At 35.4% G+C, this 19,427-nt stretch overlaps 3 protein-coding genes across 4 annotated transcripts; 2 read left to right on the top strand and 1 right to left on the bottom strand.

Moving 5' to 3' along the window:
• Positions 1-45: 45 nt before the first annotated feature.
• lbk (lambik) lies at positions 46-8,566 on the bottom strand. Its single transcript, XM_012366164.2, has 14 exons — positions 8,067-8,566; positions 6,467-6,538; positions 6,228-6,371; positions 5,963-6,100; positions 5,744-5,884; positions 5,348-5,635; positions 5,101-5,244; positions 4,783-5,021; positions 4,478-4,624; positions 4,032-4,346; positions 3,523-3,804; positions 3,170-3,445; positions 2,803-3,093; positions 46-2,689 (listed from the first exon to the last, which is right to left on the bottom strand). Exons 1-14 carry the CDS (start codon positions 8,330-8,332, stop codon positions 2,559-2,561), a joined length of 2,874 nt encoding a protein of 957 aa, XP_012221587.2. The 5' UTR covers positions 8,333-8,566; the 3' UTR covers positions 46-2,558.
• Positions 8,567-9,436: 870 nt separating this feature from the next.
• LOC105671764 (protein FAM98B) lies at positions 9,437-11,673 on the top strand. Its single transcript, XM_012366207.2, has 5 exons — positions 9,437-9,492; positions 9,680-10,046; positions 10,169-10,459; positions 10,561-10,856; positions 11,001-11,673. Exons 1-5 carry the CDS (start codon positions 9,437-9,439, stop codon positions 11,671-11,673), a joined length of 1,683 nt encoding a protein of 560 aa, XP_012221630.2.
• Positions 11,674-12,944: 1,271 nt separating this feature from the next.
• LOC105671743 (transmembrane channel-like protein 7) lies at positions 12,945-18,654 on the top strand. 2 transcript variants are annotated; one of them, XM_067353025.1, is made up of 4 exons: positions 12,945-13,381; positions 13,481-13,951; positions 14,073-14,314; positions 14,408-18,654. In XM_067353025.1, the coding sequence occupies exons 2-4, from the start codon at positions 13,774-13,776 to the stop codon at positions 16,304-16,306; spliced, it is 2,319 nt and encodes a 772-aa protein (XP_067209126.1). In that variant the 5' UTR covers positions 12,945-13,381; positions 13,481-13,773; the 3' UTR covers positions 16,307-18,654. The 2 variants fall into 2 exon arrangements, with proteins under 2 accessions (XP_067209126.1, XP_012221585.2); XM_012366162.2 differs by having other exon boundaries at positions 12,945-13,385.
• The last annotated feature ends 773 nt before the right edge of the window (positions 18,655-19,427 follow it).

The raw sequence follows: 19,427 nt of genomic DNA, 5'->3' as shown, positions 1-19,427 counted from the left end.
TTTTATCCTTTTAACGCTATTGGAAGTAAATAATAACGCAGGAAGTACATTGTAGGCGATTATTTGTATTTTTTTTTTTTTTTGTACACAATACTATATAACAACAAGGAAAATACTGAATAAGAAACAGATGCCTTATTTGGTGTATCACACGGGCGCAAAAGCCAGAAAACCATGTCGCAATAGAGCATCTATTCGTTGACTATATAATTTATAATACTCGTTACTAGCAAGGAAAAAACTCTACACAGACTATTAATAAAACGTATGCTTGTTTTTTCTTTTCTGATTCATTCATAACTATTCTCGCATCGCTTGAACATATACATTATGAGTACGCACGAGTTACACAAATAAGTGGAATATTATATTTTTACTTTACACAATACTTGAATTTTACTCATAATGAGCACATCATACTTTCCGCACATCAGACAATGTTTAGACCGCACGCAATGTTTATATCCGAGTCGTAACTCATGGAAGGAGCCGCGCGTGTGACTGCAGCTAATTAAGTAATAGTAGTACTGGCTCTTTTCTCGAGAATTTTAATGTCATTCAATTTTTTTTTCCAATAAAGTCATAGAAAAATATATATAGGTTATATATCGCAAGATTTACTCCCAATAATAACTGCCTGGTATATTATAAAGACTTTGATTTAAATTTATACTTTCATAATTACTTGCGCATTATTGTTCGAACTTTCTTATGAAACGAGAGAATATCGTTTCACCCTTTTCTTATTTTAGAAAAAGTATCCTTAGAATCAATTACTTCTAAATTCAAAACGTCGAATTAAAATCGAGAGATCGTATAATTAAAATTGTCACGAATATACTACGAGAAAGCTATTAATCTAATCTCTAAGTGTTATAGTCATAATTTTATCCCGTAATGACGCATCGATAGCCAAATGTATTTGATTCTGAATAACGAAGTAGAATGATGTGTGCGTATAAATATTTGCACATTGTAAAATTTTTTTAAATTTATAAACAATGCAAATCTAAAAAGAAAATTTTTTAATTTAATTAAAGAATATAATTCAAGGCCTAATGACTTCTCCATAAGAATGTCTTCTCGCCGCATGTGAATCCAATCAGAGCTGATGGAAATGTATGTCATTTTTCATTGAATACTATTATTTGTCCTTATTTTTATATTTTTTTCATATTTATTTTCAATTGATAATGCAGTTTTTTTCAAATTTGCAATTTTACTATTGGCTATTTTGCTTCTCTTTAACCTTTTTGTGTTAATTAAATTAATTAAAAATTTTTTTTACAAATTGTGCATTGTTTATAAATTTCTCTTCCGGTATATTATAGAAAACAAGATGTAGTTGCGAAGTCTGTTGTTGTACAAAATTGCAATATTATAAAACAGGGGCTCCAATATAATCTCTAAACTCATCTTAATTATGTAAAGTCCGATAAAATGTATGCAAACATAAAATCACAAGGGAAAACAGAAATAAATTCTTACACCTTTGATAATATTCAATAAAGGATTGCGATATCTCGATAAATACTCAAAACCCTGAAAACAACTATACACGATAAGATTGGAAGATTATTTGTAGAGTCTCATGTCGTATGCGTTTAAACTTAGTAGTTATTAATACTAACAAAAATGCCTACGAAAGCTATAATAATCTTCTATACCTAAAAAACACATTGTATCTATTAGTAGTGAGCAATAGTTTGATCAATGAACGAATTAAAATTAATCCAGGATATACCGTTCGCTGTCGCGTCCGACTATGAATAAGAAATAAAAAGAGGAGGCACAGGATACCTAAAGTCGACGCTTTGGTGCGCGGATATACATCCAACCCGTTGATGATCGCCTTTCCAGAATAAAATGACATTTCCTTTTCTGCGTATTATAAATAGCCGCCTATTTTTACGCCATAAGTCTAGAATAAATATCTATCACAAAAGGCTGGTCTAAGATATATATATGGATTTTTGCAGTTTATAATAAATTTATAATAAATGTCCTCGCGCATGTCGCAGTGGCTATGAAACTCACAGTAGATTATATTGTTTCTTAAAAAGAATTGTATCAGGCATCGTGTTTTCTGAAAACACCTGACGTGCGACGCGCACAGTGTAATAATACTAGTTAACTTAGTCTAACTATTTACAATTCGTATCGCTCGATTCCCTATGTCGGCTTAACGAGAGTTGCGTCAGTAATAAATACGATGAGACGATGACACGTAAATGTTTCGCTATCGTTCCTGTTGTACTTGTACCGTGACTCACTGATCCGTCAGTAGCGTCGGATACTCCGAATATCTCGTTACGCACTGTCGCGCGGATCAACGTTCACTTCTAAATAGGTCACTTTGAGACAGTGGAACTGTGAAAAATCCTTGTATCTTATAATACTACGGCTCGTCAATTCACACGACTTGACAGAATATTTATCTCTTGTTGAAAATCTCAACACCACGTTCACAAATACATTTCTTCTCGCAAAAAAAAAACTTTTTACCAATTGCAGAAATGTTGCACGCGGTGATCCCCTTGCTCGCACTTCTTCCCGCTTCAAACCATGCTGTCGGCGTTCTCGCTCGCATGCCGCTCGTGATTCGTGTAGCGCAAGAGAGGATCGCCGACGCTTATCGTTCCCAATTCTTCTTCGTTGTGCTCGGTGGCAGAGCTAGTCACGATCTCCTCTGATGAATGTAATCATGATAATATATTAGAAATATTAATAAATTTATTCATAAGTTTTATTAGTGTAATTTTTTTGTAACAAAAGTAAGATTTTTAACTAAAAATTACTTACCGGGCAAGCACATTTGCAGCTGATCGTTACTGGGATTAGTGCTGTCTCCGGTCCCGCTGTCTTTGCTATGCTGTGAGCTCGTGTCCAAATACAATTGCGTTTGTGCGTCCGGAACGGTCAGTATAACGGTCGTCGCCGGTTGCGCGACGGCAGTGTCTTGAGCGGAATTCAGGCGCCGTCTGGTCTTGTAAATTACGACCACCCAGATCACGGAAGTAATAATGGCGCAACACACGACGGTTATTATTATCACGCCTAGTATTTCGGAGTCGTTCAGTACGGAAGTCGAGGCTGCAATTAGACATAATGTCAGATGAGCAAAAGTTCTTTATCAAATTCCTCACTCGCATTATTAAAATCTAATTACCTGGATTAACTGTGAGATACGACGCGCCGACGACGCTACCCAACGAATTACTCATCTCGCACTCGTAACTGCCGGCGTCACTCGCAATCGTGTTGACGATAATCAACAGTTGATTCTCGGCGGTGAAAAAGTGCCGTTCAGTTGGCTCCAACGGGCTGCCGTTCTTTCGCCACAATAATTTCGGGCGTGGGGCACCGTTGGCCATACATTCGAGCACGATCGAGCCGCCCACCATTATTTCCTTGTTCTCCATAGGTTTTACGAAGGATGGTATTTCTAAAAAGCGAAAGCATCACATATGAAAATATTCTTTCAATCCCGAGACTCAATATTAAAAAGAAAATGATGCTCACCCAAAACGGTGAGCGTAGCGTTTGCAATGATAAGACCAGCCATGTTTTGCGCGGTGCAAGAATAAATTCCGCTGTCGGCCATTTTCACGTTTATAATAAAGAGCACGTCGTCCGTCGGCATCATATGCATCCTCCTTTCTCTCGCGGCCGGAAAATCATTTCCACCATCCTTTTGCCAAGCTATTTGAGGAGACGGGTGTCCGTCGGCAGAGCATTCCAAACGAGCGGTACTCCCGGCATGCACTCGTATATCGTGCGGAATTTTAGAGAATGTCGGATAAACTGTACGGAAAAGTGCATAAAAAATGTTATTTAATTTATAATTACATAGAATCTCAATTAAATCAATCAAATTATTTTTATTTTCTAGAAGTCTTAAATTCACTTTTAAATAACTTAATTAAAAATTAGGTTTTCTTAAAAAGCTTCACATAAAAATTATATATCAAAACATTTATGCAAACAATCATTGATATTGTATAATAAAGAACAATATGTAAATAACTTACCCAACACACTTAGTTTGGCTTTGGACGAATACGTAGTTCCATAATTATTTGCTACCGTACATTGATACTTTCCCGCATCAGCATAAGTGACGTTAATAAGGTGTAAAAAAGATGTAGCCTCGGTTGCTCCGTCCTCGGTAGACCCGGAGCTGGTCTGCAGATTCGCATCAATTAACTCCACATTGTCATGTTTCCACGTGAAATAAAGCGGTGCGTCAGCGGTGCTGGTCGCGCGACACACCAGCGTCACGTTGCCACCTTTAGTACTTAATTGACCCTTCGGTTCTTCAATGATCAGTGGTTTTGGATATTCGTCTATGATAGAATATAGTACAATTTAAAAAAAAAAACGTAAAATTTAAAAAATAAAGAACAACAAATTTTAATAGGCCATTTAAATATTCTACGCAGCTGTAACTCTTTTACTTTACTACAATAATACTAACTACAAGTGAAGTTCGCATGATGCAAATGCATCAATGACATGCCCTGCAACCATTGCGGATAACCGCAGTACAGCTCAGCTTCATTGTAACGATGTTCTCGCAACCACATGCTCAGCCATTGAAGTCCGCAATCGCAAACCAAGTTCCCTGTTTATAAATAGAAAAGGAAACAATAAAAAAAAAAGTGACAGCAAAAATGTATGTATAATTAAATCTACATGCAACGATGAGCATAAGATGCGCATCGTATGATTAAATCTTAAATATCTATATTTATAACACACTTATGCACAATTCAAACTCACATGTGTTTATCTTAAGTTTGATCAGGCTGGTCATCGGCAGAAACGCATTTTCCTGAATGGACGTAACATTATTTCCGATCAAGTCGAGCTCGGTGACGCGACTCAAGCCGGCAAAGGCGTTCTGATTTAGAGATTTCATCTTGTTGTGCGCCAGACCCAATTTCGACAACTGACTGAGCGGTGAAAACACACCGCTGATATCCTCTACCATGTAGGATATCTTATTGAAATTAAGTTCCCTTTAAAGTAAAATGACAATTATAACACGGCAATCGCAACATGGCGGAAATTTGTGCGATCTATAAAAGGTATGCATACAGGACACGAAGATTTGGTGTAAAATTGAACGCTCCGTCCGAGATGTATGCGATCTGGTTATGATCCAGTTTAAGTATTTCCAGCTTCGTGAGATATTCGAATGAGCCCCGTTCTATAGAGGTCAAGTCATTATGCGACAAATCTCTGAAATAAATAAAAATCCAAAATTAATAATAGATATACAAATCATTTCATTCACGATTCTTGTCATAAAATTATTCGATGCAATTAAAAGAGGATTACTAACATCTCTGTTATTTCTTTGCATATATCCCACGCCTGAGGCTCGATCGTCGAAATCTTATTGTGCGACAAGGTAAACTTTTGCAGATTTTCTAAGCCGAACAAACCACCCTTCTTTATAGTGGTCAGCATATTAAAATCGAGCTCTAATAGTTCTAAATCTTTAAGTGGCCAAAAGGCTCCGTCATCCAGCGTGTTAATTCTATTCCTCTTTAAGTGTAACTGTTTCAAGCTTTGTAAACTTTTCAGACTTAATCCGTGAATTTGCTGCAGATTATTTCTGTTCACCTCTCTGTAATGTTATAATGTACATATTAGACGATAATATTGTACAGATTCTTCAGTATAATATTTTATAAATACTACGAATATGTTGAGATGAAAATATGTAGGTGCTTACAGTATTCGTAATTTTTTCTGATTCATAAATAGATCTTTCAGTTGTGTCAAATTGTTTTTATTCAAACGAAGTTCCTCCAGCAAAGTTAGATTATCCAAACTTCCATTTTCAATAACATTTAAGTGATTTCCATTTAAATTTCTGTAAATATAAAAATATTGAATAATATTGGTGTATTATATAACACACAGACATTTAAAATATAATTGAAATACGTACAAATGTGTAAGCTCGTTAGGAGCAAGGAAGGACCTTTTTTTAAGGACACTTATTTTATTCCCACTGAGATCCAGAGATTGAAGCTGTGGCAAACTGAGCAATGCAGTTCCATTTATATTGGAAATTAAGTTATGAGACCTGTAAAAAATAATCATAATATTGATAACGCTCAGCCTATTATATAAAAAATATTAAGAAGATATTTTTTATTTCAAACAATTAAACGTTAAAAAATTTTTATACTCTACATATGCCGAGTACTTACAGTGTGAGATGAGTAATATTCTTAACAAATACAAGATCTGGCACTTGTGTCAAGTGATTTTTATTCACTTTAAGCTCGCGTAATTGTGCAACGTTTGACAAGACAATAGTAAAATTATCTCTGAGTTTATTAGCACTTACATCTCTGAAATTATAGACAATTCATTAATAAAGTTGCATGAGTTACAAAACTTACACATTTTTATTTTCGTAAATTAAACGTTAAAAAAATATGCTTACAGTTTTTTGAGTTTTGTTAAATGAAGTAATGAGTCAAATTCTAAGTTTGCAATATTATTACCCATCAATTCTCTGAAAAATAAAAATAAAGCAATAAATTTCATATACTAAATAAAATAATAAAAGAAAAAAATTCAAATAAAATTAAAAAAAAACAATTTTGTTTAAATTATTTTTCAAATAATAAATTAATAAAAACAAAATTGTATCTCATTCATGTTTCCTATCAACATAATGATGTAAGGATTAATTAATACATTAGCATATATATATATATATATATAAGTATATGCTAATGTATTGAACTTGAAATAATTTAAATTTATTAATATATATATATATTTTTTAAATTTATTTATTTATTTATTTATATATATATATATTAATAAATTTAAATTATTTCAAGTTCAATACTTTTCAGTCCTCTGATGCTAATAAACAATACAATACAAATATAAATGTAAAAAATTATTTTCCAATTACATTTCTCTACAAGGAAATTTAATATAAAAACTTTTTCCTTATTTAGATATATGTTGTACAAAACGAATATAACCCTGGTTAAGAGTATACATCAATTCCTTAAATAGCATAGACATGACATCTTTCCTACTTTGATCTTGCTATCCTTGACTGTGAATACTGGGAGACTCAACAATGATCAGCCATCATCACACATAGCACCCTATATGGCTATAGAAACCTAACCATGTATCTGTAGAGTTGGATTCATCAATCTGACCATTTAGTGCAGTGAAGAGACAAGCGACCCACATGCAGCCATAACAAGTAATATTACCGCCCTTGATTCGACTCCCAAACAATATAGAATAATAACAGTTATCATCCAATAAATAATAAATTGCTGCATAATGACTGCTGCTTATGTACCAACTTTTATTTGAAACAAACAAGTAAATTATCAATCTGCATTTTAAACGTATCAACATCGTATTTTGTTATTAAAAAAAAAGATACAATTTTGTAAGAAATGATTGAAACGTAAAAATTAATATGTACAATTTATATGTGCAATTAATATGTACTTCGTATTTTAATATTTTTTAAATATTATTTTAATAAATGATAATTTAGAATACTATTGAAATATTTTATTATTTGTGATGAGAAATTTTTATAAATAACAAATTATTATATAAATATTGTTTCTGCGTATCAATGATTATCAGAAAATTTCAAAAGTATAATATAAAAATCTTTGATAACTGATCATAAAATACATATATCCCTATCACTGATCACTTTTATTTCCATTATAAATGGATATCTTATCTACCTTAGCTTGCGTTACACGGGAAGTAAATGCGCTTAGCTCTAATCTACATCCGTGCAAACAAATTAATCATAGATTAAAAGTATAATAATAAAGTTGTTCATATCTTTTTCTGATAATAAATAAAATTACAATTTGTAACTCTAAAATATAACTGCTGTAGAGAATACAATTAAGCTCATAGAAAAACTATTAAAATATTATTTGCTATAAACAAACAACATTGTTTTTTTCGACTGTCAATGACCGTACAATGTTTATTGACAATGTTTGTTGACAATGTTTGTTGACAATGAATTTACTTACAGAATCTCTGTCCACGGAGGCAGCCCACTCGGTACCTCGATCAACTGCAGGTCGCTACAGGAGACCAAATTGCCGAGACAAGCGCACTCGACTGGACAACGATTCATGCCCGTTGGGACATGGATCTGCTCGGTATTCGCATAAGCGATTGGCAACGACGTGGTCAGCGCAAACAGGCACACCACGAGCAGAATCGCACCACTATTCCTCTTCTTCCACTCGAAGACTCGGCGTACAAAGCGAAGCTTCTCCGAGCTCCGCGACATCGTGTAACACACACACCGCGCACAAAGTCCTGCTCGATTAATTCGTCGCTCGACGTTCACCGCTGTCGCTTTGCTCCATCATCGCGAATTCGTGGGACGATGCCACTCCTAGACGCGCGAATTACCATAATAACGAAAAGCGATGCCCATGTTACTATCGATTCAAAACAAACTCTCGCTTCTTCCTCAAAAACGCTACTGCCTACGCACCATGATGACGCCTACGTACGTTTACCAGATCAGTACCTATTAGCAACGGTTTGACACAGTTGAGCAACTGTTTCAGGATGGTGGCCGACGGTGCTGCAATCTTAAATTCAAAAAAATCGCGAAATGCAAATATCGCAGCAGATTTCGGCACAATAGAGAAAATATTAAAAATTAAAATAAATATTAAATATTAGGAATAGGAAATCAGAATTATTTCATTTTGAAACGAGGAAATGGAGAATACATTAACGAATCATAAATCAGGATATAAGAATTAGGAATAATTAAGCCATTCCGCTCCCTTGTTCAAAGTAAAATAATTCCAAATTGCTCTTCTTAATATTTAATATTTATTTCTATTTCTAGTATTTTCTCTATTGTGCACTTTCGAATTTTTAATAGATAAATGGGTTTAATTAAACCTACAAAACAAATAGAAAGTCTCCAGCTTTAAAAAAAATATGAATTTTGTTCTGTTGTTTTTTAAAATGCATATTAAAGCATTTTTGTGTTATGCTACATTTTTGTATTTCTTTTATTATTATATGTTTTTTAAATTATTGCTTTTTACTTTCGCCGTAATATTCCGGGGAGGGCGTTAGTAGGGTGCGTGATTTTCGAGTCACGCGTGCGCAGAAAACCGGAGCAAAATTGGCTACATTGCGTGTGACGCGATCTTTCACAAGATTGCAAGACTCCGATCTTTGCGTTTATCGGTGAATATAGATCAATGGTCAATACAGGTGAATTGAAGAATTGATTGAGTGATTCGGTGAGGAAATATTTTGTTATCATAGCACACTTGGTTTTGCAATTGTCGAATAAATACGTTTTATATTTGCCTCATTACTATACATTTTGCTTAATAATAGCAAAAATCTGGACTAGAGAAACATGGTCGACATGACCGGTACGGAAGAGAAGTTGCTCAAAATGCTTGAAGATGTTGGGTAAGTAATTGGAAGTTATAATATCAAGTAAAATTTATTTGATATAATTTTTATAACTCTGAGAAAAGAATTTTAAGTACTTAAAGTAAACTATCAATCATCCCTTATTTATCATAATAATAGACTTATTTTTTATATTCTGGTAATATACAGTTCACAGAAATTTATATTTTTAATTATTTTATAGGTACACAGGACCAATTCTTGAACCCGACAAACTATCACAGTCCTTAAAACTTGGTGCCAGATCACCAGACTTTACTAGTCTTACAGCATGGTTTGCTGAGCAACTTGCTACATTTATTGATATCGATGAGACTGTTCATGCTACAACAAGCGCAGATGATGCTAGTTCCTTCCTCTTAGAGTTAAGTTTTTTTCTCAAGGAAGTAGGATGTGTGAATGAAAAACTAACATGCGGAAATATTAATCAAAGACTAGGGAATGAGCTTGAAAGAGCTTTACTAATAGAATTCTTAGCAGCTGAACTTATGGCTTGTAAAATATTAGAGGAAAAATATCCTAAAGAAGAAAAACAATTGGAAGTCACTATTGTAAGTAGTTTTAACTATAATAGTTTTTATCTTATTAACATATTGTTAAAATTGTATGCGCTTTTCTTATGATATTATATGAATATTTATTATATGTATATTTCATTGTTTTATATTTGCAGAATGAAAGTGACACAGCAAGAAACTTGAAAAATATGGTGATAACATTAAAGTTGCAAAAGCCACCAGATAACATTTCACCTGAAGCATTCTTCTCAAAAGTGGAGACTCAATTATCAAACATACTAAATACTGTACCATCTGGACATCTAGATCAACCACTTATAAATCTCGAACTGTCTCAAAGACAATGGAACAAGTTATACGAAATGCAAGAAAAAATGCAAACAGAATATACCATTCGTCGTGATATGTTGCTTAAGCGTCTCGATGTCACAATTCAATCATGTTTGGTGAGAATTGACGTTCTTCATTTTTCCTTAAAACAGTGATTATTTTTATCTGTATTTAAAATGTATTCAACATATATATATTTGTATAATCTTACTTTCAGTGGTCAGATAAGATAAAATCAGAAATGGAAATTAAGAAGATATTTGAGGAAAGAAGAAAGACTTTAAAAAATGTGCCAAAGGTAATAATGGCCGATTTGTTGGCAGCGAGAAATGATCTAGCGATAATCGAGAAAATGAGCAACGCGAGCGTTCGCAAGAACACACGAAGCAAGATTAACAGTGTTATTATTGGAGCAGTGCCTGACAGAGGTGGTAGACCTTATGAACAAGAACCACCTCCACCAGAGATGCCTTCGTGGCAAAAGGATAGAGTTCAAGGACCGACATCATTTCGGTAAGTCAATATAACGACAAAGAAATTTTATAAAATATTAATGATTAAACTATCAACTGTTAATTATGAGTGAAAAATAAAATGGCAATAAAAGATATGTATAATAAGTTTGAACAAATATTTAATATTATATAATGATTTCAGGGGTGGAAGAGGAGGAGGTGGTGGTGATAGAGGATATGGTAGAGGAGGAGGTGGCGGTCGCGGAGGCGGTGGAGGCGGCGGTCGTGGAGGCGGTGGAGGTGGCTATCATAAAGATGCTAGCAGCAATTTTGGTCAGAATTTTGACCATCAGCAGCAATCTCAATATTCTGGACATAGGAACGCTGGAGGATATCAGGGAGGTGGAGGAGGCAGAGGTGGCGGAAATTATCGAGATTCCAACGCGAGCTATAATCAGAATTACAGTCAAAGTTCCAGTCAAAGTTCCAGTCAAAATTATGGTCAAAGTTACAGTCAAGGTCAAAGTTATAACCAAGGTTCGAATCAAAATTACAGTCAAAGTTATGGCCAAGGTTCCGGTCAAAGTTACGGCCAAGGTTCCGGTCAAAGCTACGGCCAAAGTTCCGGTCAAAGTTATGGTCAAAATTATCAACAATCGCAATATTCTGGTCAAAGAGATTCTTATGGAGGTAACAATCGTAGCGGTGGAAATCATTACCAGGACAGGAGGGAGGGCGGTGGAGGAGGAGGAGGAGGAGGTGGCGGCGGCCGAAGTGGTAGGGTTCAAGGAGGATGGAATCAGGGCAACAATTCTGGCATGAACAGCTATCAACGAGGAGGCGGCAGAGGCAGAGGTAAAGGCCGACAATATTGAAGCCAGAAATCTTATCGCAAACAGCTCTAATGATATTAATATAATCATAGTAATATTAATTAATCACTATTACGCTTATAATATTGTACTCTTACGTAACACAAAGTGTAACTTTGGTCTCCAAATATGGAATATCTCTCTAAGTGAAATGATGATCTTGGATTATGTGTGTGTTACTTTTAGATTACAACTATTTAAATTTTCAAATTGCGTAATGTTGCGTTAAGATAATGAAGTTATTATTTATTGATCTCACATATAGAATTTTGCCTAATTGTTTCTAATTTTGTTCTTCGATTGTATGTTACTTTTTTTTACAAAAATCGAACATATTAAAAATACAGTATTTATGTAAATACTTGTTCAATCGAAGGTAGATAATTTCTGAATGTCAAAATCAATTTGCGAGATGTAAAGACTGTAAATTATGCCATTAGAATGAAATGAATTGTGCTCTATGTATCAAAACAACACGTTAAATGCGTAACATGTCGCATGCCTCTATGCATAATATAAAATTTTCAATGTATAAAAAATTGTTAATTTTTTTAACAATCAAAAAGCAACAACTATGCGTATAATGAATTATATTATTAAATATAATGAATCGTACTCAATATATTAATATAACATGCTAAATGCATAACGTGTCGCATGCCTCCATGAACGATACAAGATTTTTAATGTATAAAAAATTTATTAATTTTTTCATCATTCAAAAAGCAATCAATTAAAAAGTAACGATTTTTTCAAAAATGTATTTTTTTTCTTTGTAGAATTATAAGTTTGTAATGAATGATAGATTTTATTTAATTCTAAACAATTATTGTGTGAATGCATCAATAAAATTACTTTTCATGAAATAAATTTCTTACATAATAAATAATAAAATGTTACAAAAATTACACAAATGTTTGTTTTTATTTTTCTATATTTTCTTTTTATTTGACTATTAGAAAAAAATAGATATTTGGCTACTCTTTTTTGGAAAAAAGACCAAGCTTATAAATATTCTAAAAACTGTCTTTTTTTTGGAGCATCCAGTGACACCAGTGATGACATTAACAGGTGTTCCTGTTAACAATTTATTAAAATCCCGGCTAAAATGGAGTGTTTCTGACCATTAAAAAAAAGAAACAGAAATAGTATGTCAGCTCTCTTCTAGTGTTCGAAGCACGGAATTCACACATACGTGTGAGTTCAAAGCTTGCGCTTTGTGGGTGGTATTCCCTCCCTCTTGCTGCTTGCGTCTCAAATCTGGCGTCACTGGAAGCACGAAATTTATTCAGACGCCATCTAGGCGGTTCGTGATCGGTAGCTTCTTGTCATTAGCCGTCTGCTGTGAGTTTGACGTATGAGACAAACAAAATGCCGCCGTGCGAGCTCGCGCCGATGAGCTGCTACGAAGCTTTCGTCCGTCGGAATTTCAAGAAGACCGAAGTGACGGGCGCGATGTCGTCATGCACGTTGATCTAATTTCCACGGGCTGCAAACCTCATAAAGATTTCACGTATGACAATGTATGTCGCATTCAACGCAGCATCGGAGCGGTGTATCCAATATTAACGGCCTGTGGTTTGAGGCTCCAACAGCTGAGAATAAATTGTTATTCAAGATATTGTTAAGTATCGATCGGCAGAAATTCCACGTAAACGATTGCGAAAGATCTTTTGATGACGACACTCATGCCGGATACGTGTGTGTGTGTGTATGTGTGTATTGTTTCTGATATTGTTTTATCTTATTTGATCTTATTGTAGTACACATGCCAAGATAATGATTCAACAATAGTTTATTTCTTTTACAGTTGAATACACTGTCGTCATTCTCGAATGAGCAATATTGTCTGCAGCTACATTGAACAGTATGTAAAGAATTCAGAGGAATTGATCTACATAATTAAGGAAGGAATCTACATAATTGTATTGAGAGATTCTAGATTGAAGAAATAGAACACAGAAGTGGAATATAAATGTTAAAATTATGTGTCAAGCTGTACAAATTATTTGTGCAGAATTAAACGTTTAAAGATTGCATGTGATTGATTTGCTTTGTGAATAAGATTCAACTCACTCAGAAAGTATACTCCAGAGATTGAAAATGTCGGGTGGAGAGAGAAAGAAAAGAGGTGGCGACAGAGGCCATGGATGGGAAGAGGCTGGCGCCGAATTCTATCAAGAAAGTTATCCTGCGGCTATGGAAGCGGATCTGCAACAAGCTCTGCAGAGGGATCCTTCGCACATAGCCACTTTGCTTCCTAGCAAAAAATCTCGCGTTGGTGAGTTGAAACAGCTCTCTACTTGAAAACAAAACAATTACAAATAAATCTTTCTACATTTTATGAGCTACATCTTACAAGATCTTTTCTATTCTTACACAATACCTTTTCTACATTTCAGCCACAGCAAAGCGAATCCGAAATGACACAAAGATGACATTGAGAAGACGGACAAGCACTAGATCTCGTGGCACAACAACCTCAAGGCGTATGTCGACCAATGTACATGATGTGGCGGTGTCTATGTTACCAGATCTGTCGGAGAACTTGTCCAACGAAGAACGCACTTGGGAAGAAATCATGCAGATCAAGGCTATGCCTGTGTGCATGTCTCAGAAAATACAGCTGAAGAATCAACTGCAGGTATTTTGAAAAATTGATATAAAAGTTTATATTCTACAACGAATAAATTAGAGTAAGTATAATTTGCGACAATTTATTTTCCGTGTTTTTCAGAGCGCTACCAAACTGCGACTTCAAGGCTTCGAACAGCTGAAGTGGCAGCGCAGGAAAGCCTGGCAACAATTCCGCATAAGGATGAAGGAGGCGTACTCCAAGATGGAGCTGTGGAACGACAGTCTGAAGAAGATAGGCGGAAATTTTGGAATGGGAATAGTATCGTACTTTTTATTTATCAAATGGCTGATGTATCTGAATTTGCTTCTGTTCGCGATTTTGTTCTTGCTGATAGTGCTGCCGGCGATCTTGCTGGAGGTGCCAGAGAACGAAGCATGTACGCCCAACAACAACGCTAGCGTAGCCTGCTGCACCGAAATGTACAGGAATAAGACCGATGGTAGCAACAGTATAACCGAGATCGTGCAAGGCCGCGGCATCTTGGAGTACACTCTGTTGTTCTACGGCACGTACACGCACAAGATCTACGAGAACTTCGGTCCCAATCTCTACTACAACTCACCGCTGTCCTACATTTGCGCTATTATTAGCATCTTCATTATCAGCCTAGTAGCAATTGTGCGGTCAGCCGCTAAGGGTTTCAAGGAGAGAGTCGTGGAGGGCGAGGGACAGTTTTATCAATACTGCAACCTCGTGTTTGGCGGCTGGGATTACTGCATCCAGAACGAGAAGTCCGCGGCGGTGAAGCACAAAGCGCTGTACAACGAGATGAAGGGATTCCTGGAGGCGGAGAGGATGGAGGAAGAACGGCAGAATCGCACGCGGGAGGAGAAGACGAAGCTGTTCTTCATACGCTTGTTCGTCCACCTGATCGTCCTGACGGTACTCAGCGGCTGTGGCGTGTTTATTTATTACATAATCGACTTCTCGTTCGAGCAGACGGCGACGTACCTCGCGCAGAACCAAGGCGCGTCCAAGATCAGTCATCTGTTCTTCGAATTCCTTCCTTATATATGTATCGTCGGGCTCAACGTCGCGATTCCATTCCTCTTTCGCTACCTGGTCGCTCTGGAGCACTACAGTCCATCCTACGTCGTGCGAATGACGCTATTTAGAACCGTCTTTCTCCGACTCGCCTCCCTCGGCGTTCTACTCACGTCCTTGTACAGACTCGTCGGGGAGAAGATTCCGGACGACGAGTGCACCAACGATAGGAATCGGCAGCCGCTGTGCTGGGAGACCTTCGTGGGGCAGCAGTTCTTCAAGCTGTACACCACCGATCTCTTCATCCAATTCTTCATGACGTTCTTCATTAATTTTCCGCGCTCGCTGATCGCGCGGAACTCCGAGAACAAGATCCTGCGCTTTGTCGGCGAGCAGGAATTCGACCTACCCAAGCACGTGCTGGATATCGTGTACTCGCAGACGATCTGCTGGCTCGGTTGCTTCTTCGCGCCGTTGCTGCCGATGGTCGCCGTTGTCGGGACGTTTCTGCTGTTTTATGTGAAGAAGTTCACTTGTCTGGTGAACAGCACACCGTCGAGCAAGATATACCGGGCAAGCAGGTCGAATTCCCTCTTCATGTTCATCTTGCTGGTCTCCTTCATCCTGGCGACGATACCAGTCGGCTACTCCATCGCCGAGATCATGCCGTCGAAGTCGTGCGGCCCGTTCCGCGGACTGCAGTCCGTGTGGATGCTGCTGATCATGACATTCTCGCAGTTCCCCGATTGGATACAATCGGCACTGTTCTTCCTGGGCACGGCTGGCTTCGGCATACCAGCGTTCGTCATTCTCGCTCTGCTTCTCTATTACTATTACGCGGTGTCGATAGCGAATAAGCACATGGTGACGGTATTGAAGAATCAATTAGTATTGGAAGGCCATGACAAACAATTTCTGCTCAACAGGCTGAGCGCTTTCATCAAGCAGCAGCAGGATCAGAACAAGTTTCATCAGGAGCAAACCAATGATTTGGGCACGTTTCAGCATGTATAAATAGTGCGGTATTTTATTTGATATCTTTACGAATGTACAAATTTAGTGAAACTACGTAACGGATTGCGATCTGGTTGAGGATCTTTTGATTTGCTTGAGATTTTATAAGTTTTTCTTGTAAAACTGTAAGACTGTAGTCTTTTTTATATTGTATACAAGTGGCATTTATAATGATTTTTTTTTTTATATATTCTATCGAATCGAGTGAAAAGGACCGACTGACAGGAGCGCGCGGACAATACCAAAAACTAATATGTATTCTACTGCCTGTTGCAGTGTCTTATACCGAAGTTTTGAGATTTGAATATATCACAAGCCACTGCCAAAGTGTTAGTTTCCACGAGTTTTACAAATATTACTTTTTCGAATTTGCATTCAAACAGGACATATCTCACGTTCTGGGAATTTCAATCGCCGTTCACATATATAAAAATACACATCTGAAATCAGGGTACAAAGAAAAAAAAAAAAAAAACACGATATTGCAAGTATTATACGCAATAGTAGAGGAAATCGTGAATTATTTACTTATTAATTCCGTATATAATTTCACAGATATATCTATAAATCATCTAGAATTGTACGCCATAATGTTAAAGAGGATAATGCGAGGAAAATCTGATTTTAGAACGTAATCTTCGTCGAAAATAACATAAGCCAATGTGATCGTACATGTTTAGCTTAAAAAGATTAAATTATTAGGAAGGAGAAAGGCAGCTGAACATTTGCCGCTCGTTGGGCGGGTGTCTTTTTGATTCATTTACCGAGGCTGCATTTTTTGCTCGCCTGAGAAATCTAGTCTGAGATCGAACAGACAGACACCCACCCGTCCGAATTACATATAAGTGAACTAAAATACATTTAGCTTAGCATACGGACAACGAGACTAACGTCTCTATAAGACAAGCATTTACTTCCTCAACTTTATAAGTAAACGTTAGAGAGCTTTTGCATGAATGAAAACGAAGTGATAACGCAGCGGACCTATTTTTAGAGTAGCTCTTTAGAAATCTATAATGTTACTGTAAATAGGTCCTTTAGAATCCCAAGAAGTTATTTTATTAGCGATATCTATATAATAAACGTCGGAAGAAGTATCAATAGAAATATTTTATTATATTTATTATTCCGTTGTGTCAGGGGGCTTGATAATTTAGAATGTAAGAACGAACGAACGAACGAACGTAAGAGAGAGTTTTTGTAATTTGATATGATATTCAGGGTTCACTTTTAATTAGTTCTACAAATCTCGTATAAATACCTCAGTATTGTTATAACGCCAAAGAAAATTCAGGTTGAGATTGTAATTATTTAATTAATCAATTTTCCTATTGTAGCATTAATTGCTATGATGTATTGTATGATGCTATAGCATATTAATTAACGCGAGATAATGTAAACAAACATACTTCGTTTAAGATACGCACATTTCCTCTCACTGCCAATGATTCTACATGATACAGGAATGGAAATTGAATTCTAGCATTTCGTATTTGGAAATCGATTCACGCTGCGCACATGTTCAATACATGCTAGTTGCAAACTGATTGGATTCTTTGGCCTAAACGATTCAGTAGGTATTCTGAAAAATGTATTTTGTAAATTACACATTTGTATGTCTTTAAGATAGCTATGGATGCTCAGATGCTAAGTACATCCTATTTACAATGAATACTATCAATGTAAGCTGTCGATGGCACTAAATGCATTTAATATAAAATTAAATATGAATCGTATAAAAGCATAGTAACATCTTGCATAAAACAGATTTGTGTCTTTGAAAAGAATCTGCAGAATGCATTTATAATTGTATCATTATATTAAACGAACTAATGAAAAGTCCACAGATATCTAAATAGAAAACTCTGTTTCTTTAAAAACTTTGCTGCTAATTATACTCTATTGATACCACCACTATCTCTCTTTACACATCTTACAGTTATAGATTCTTACGCACATATACACTCATTATTTGTGGCATAACCATCCAATTACAACATTAAAAATAAATCTGTTATACGAAATACATCTTTATTACTTCCCTTTTCTATCAGTAGAAAAATATAATGTTACTGGATAACAATGTTTCTTATATCTCCACTAGAACAATTGGTATATGCCTTTGGTATTTATGTTTCTGGTGTATGTAACTAGAATTATTAAAACAAGTTGCATAAGGATTGATAAATTATAATTGTCCATAAAAAAAGCTACTTACTGTTTCAGCTATGTCAATCCAATCTAATGCTGCTATAATGGCATCATTCTTGGATGGTATTTTATCATAATTCCAATATGTAAACTTTGAAAAGGTTTTGGTGCAATACAAATTTCGATTCTTGCTTTCACTATCTGTCTTTCTATTTTCCATAAATATCATGCCTTTATAGCTAGCAGGTACAGTTACTTCTTTTCCTTGGAGTGGATAACCACGGAAAGAACAATCACAATCTGTAAAATTCAATAATTTTAGAAAGTGGTAGAATAAAAGGCAAAAATATAAATAATTTCATTATATTTTACTTTATGTACTTGTGTGCCTTCAATATTTTTCCATTAAAATATGCTACATAAAAGAAATATAATACTATAAGTTTATTAGCCTACTTACATTCTTTGTCTATCTTACGAATGTAAGGTTTAAAAAAAGAAGAAACCTTAGCGGCTTCGTTCCCATGAATTTTACATGGCATAAAGTGTAACTCTGACTGCTTTTGATCAACTAAATCTTTATTATTTATATGCAATCGTATAGCCATGTTAATTATAATTTTTATATGACACAAAACAGTATCTGTTTTTGCGCGGGAACGTGGATCATGTCAAATATAACCTCATCATCTCGAATATAACCTAGTTTTATTCAAATTAATGAATAGCAACAAGTTTCACAATTATTTCGCAAATATGTGTTTATATTGTGCAAATATTTATTATCACAAATAAGAGTAGTATTCTTACATCACTTATTAATTTATTTTTCTCACAGTCTCTTCCTGTATCATACAAAAAATTGATATAAACTCTAAAATATATTGAAATATTACTACTTATCTTAATATTACTACTAATCTAACTAAAACATATAATTGAAATATATATGCCTAAATTATTAGGATTT

Source organism: Linepithema humile, chromosome 4 (genome assembly GCF_040581485.1).
Source record: "Linepithema humile isolate Giens D197 chromosome 4, Lhum_UNIL_v1.0, whole genome shotgun sequence".
In the NCBI taxonomy this organism is placed as follows: domain Eukaryota; kingdom Metazoa; phylum Arthropoda; class Insecta; order Hymenoptera; family Formicidae; genus Linepithema; species Linepithema humile.
The sequence above is the reverse complement of the archived record's forward strand: the minus strand, read 5'-3'. Positions and strand labels throughout refer to the sequence as shown.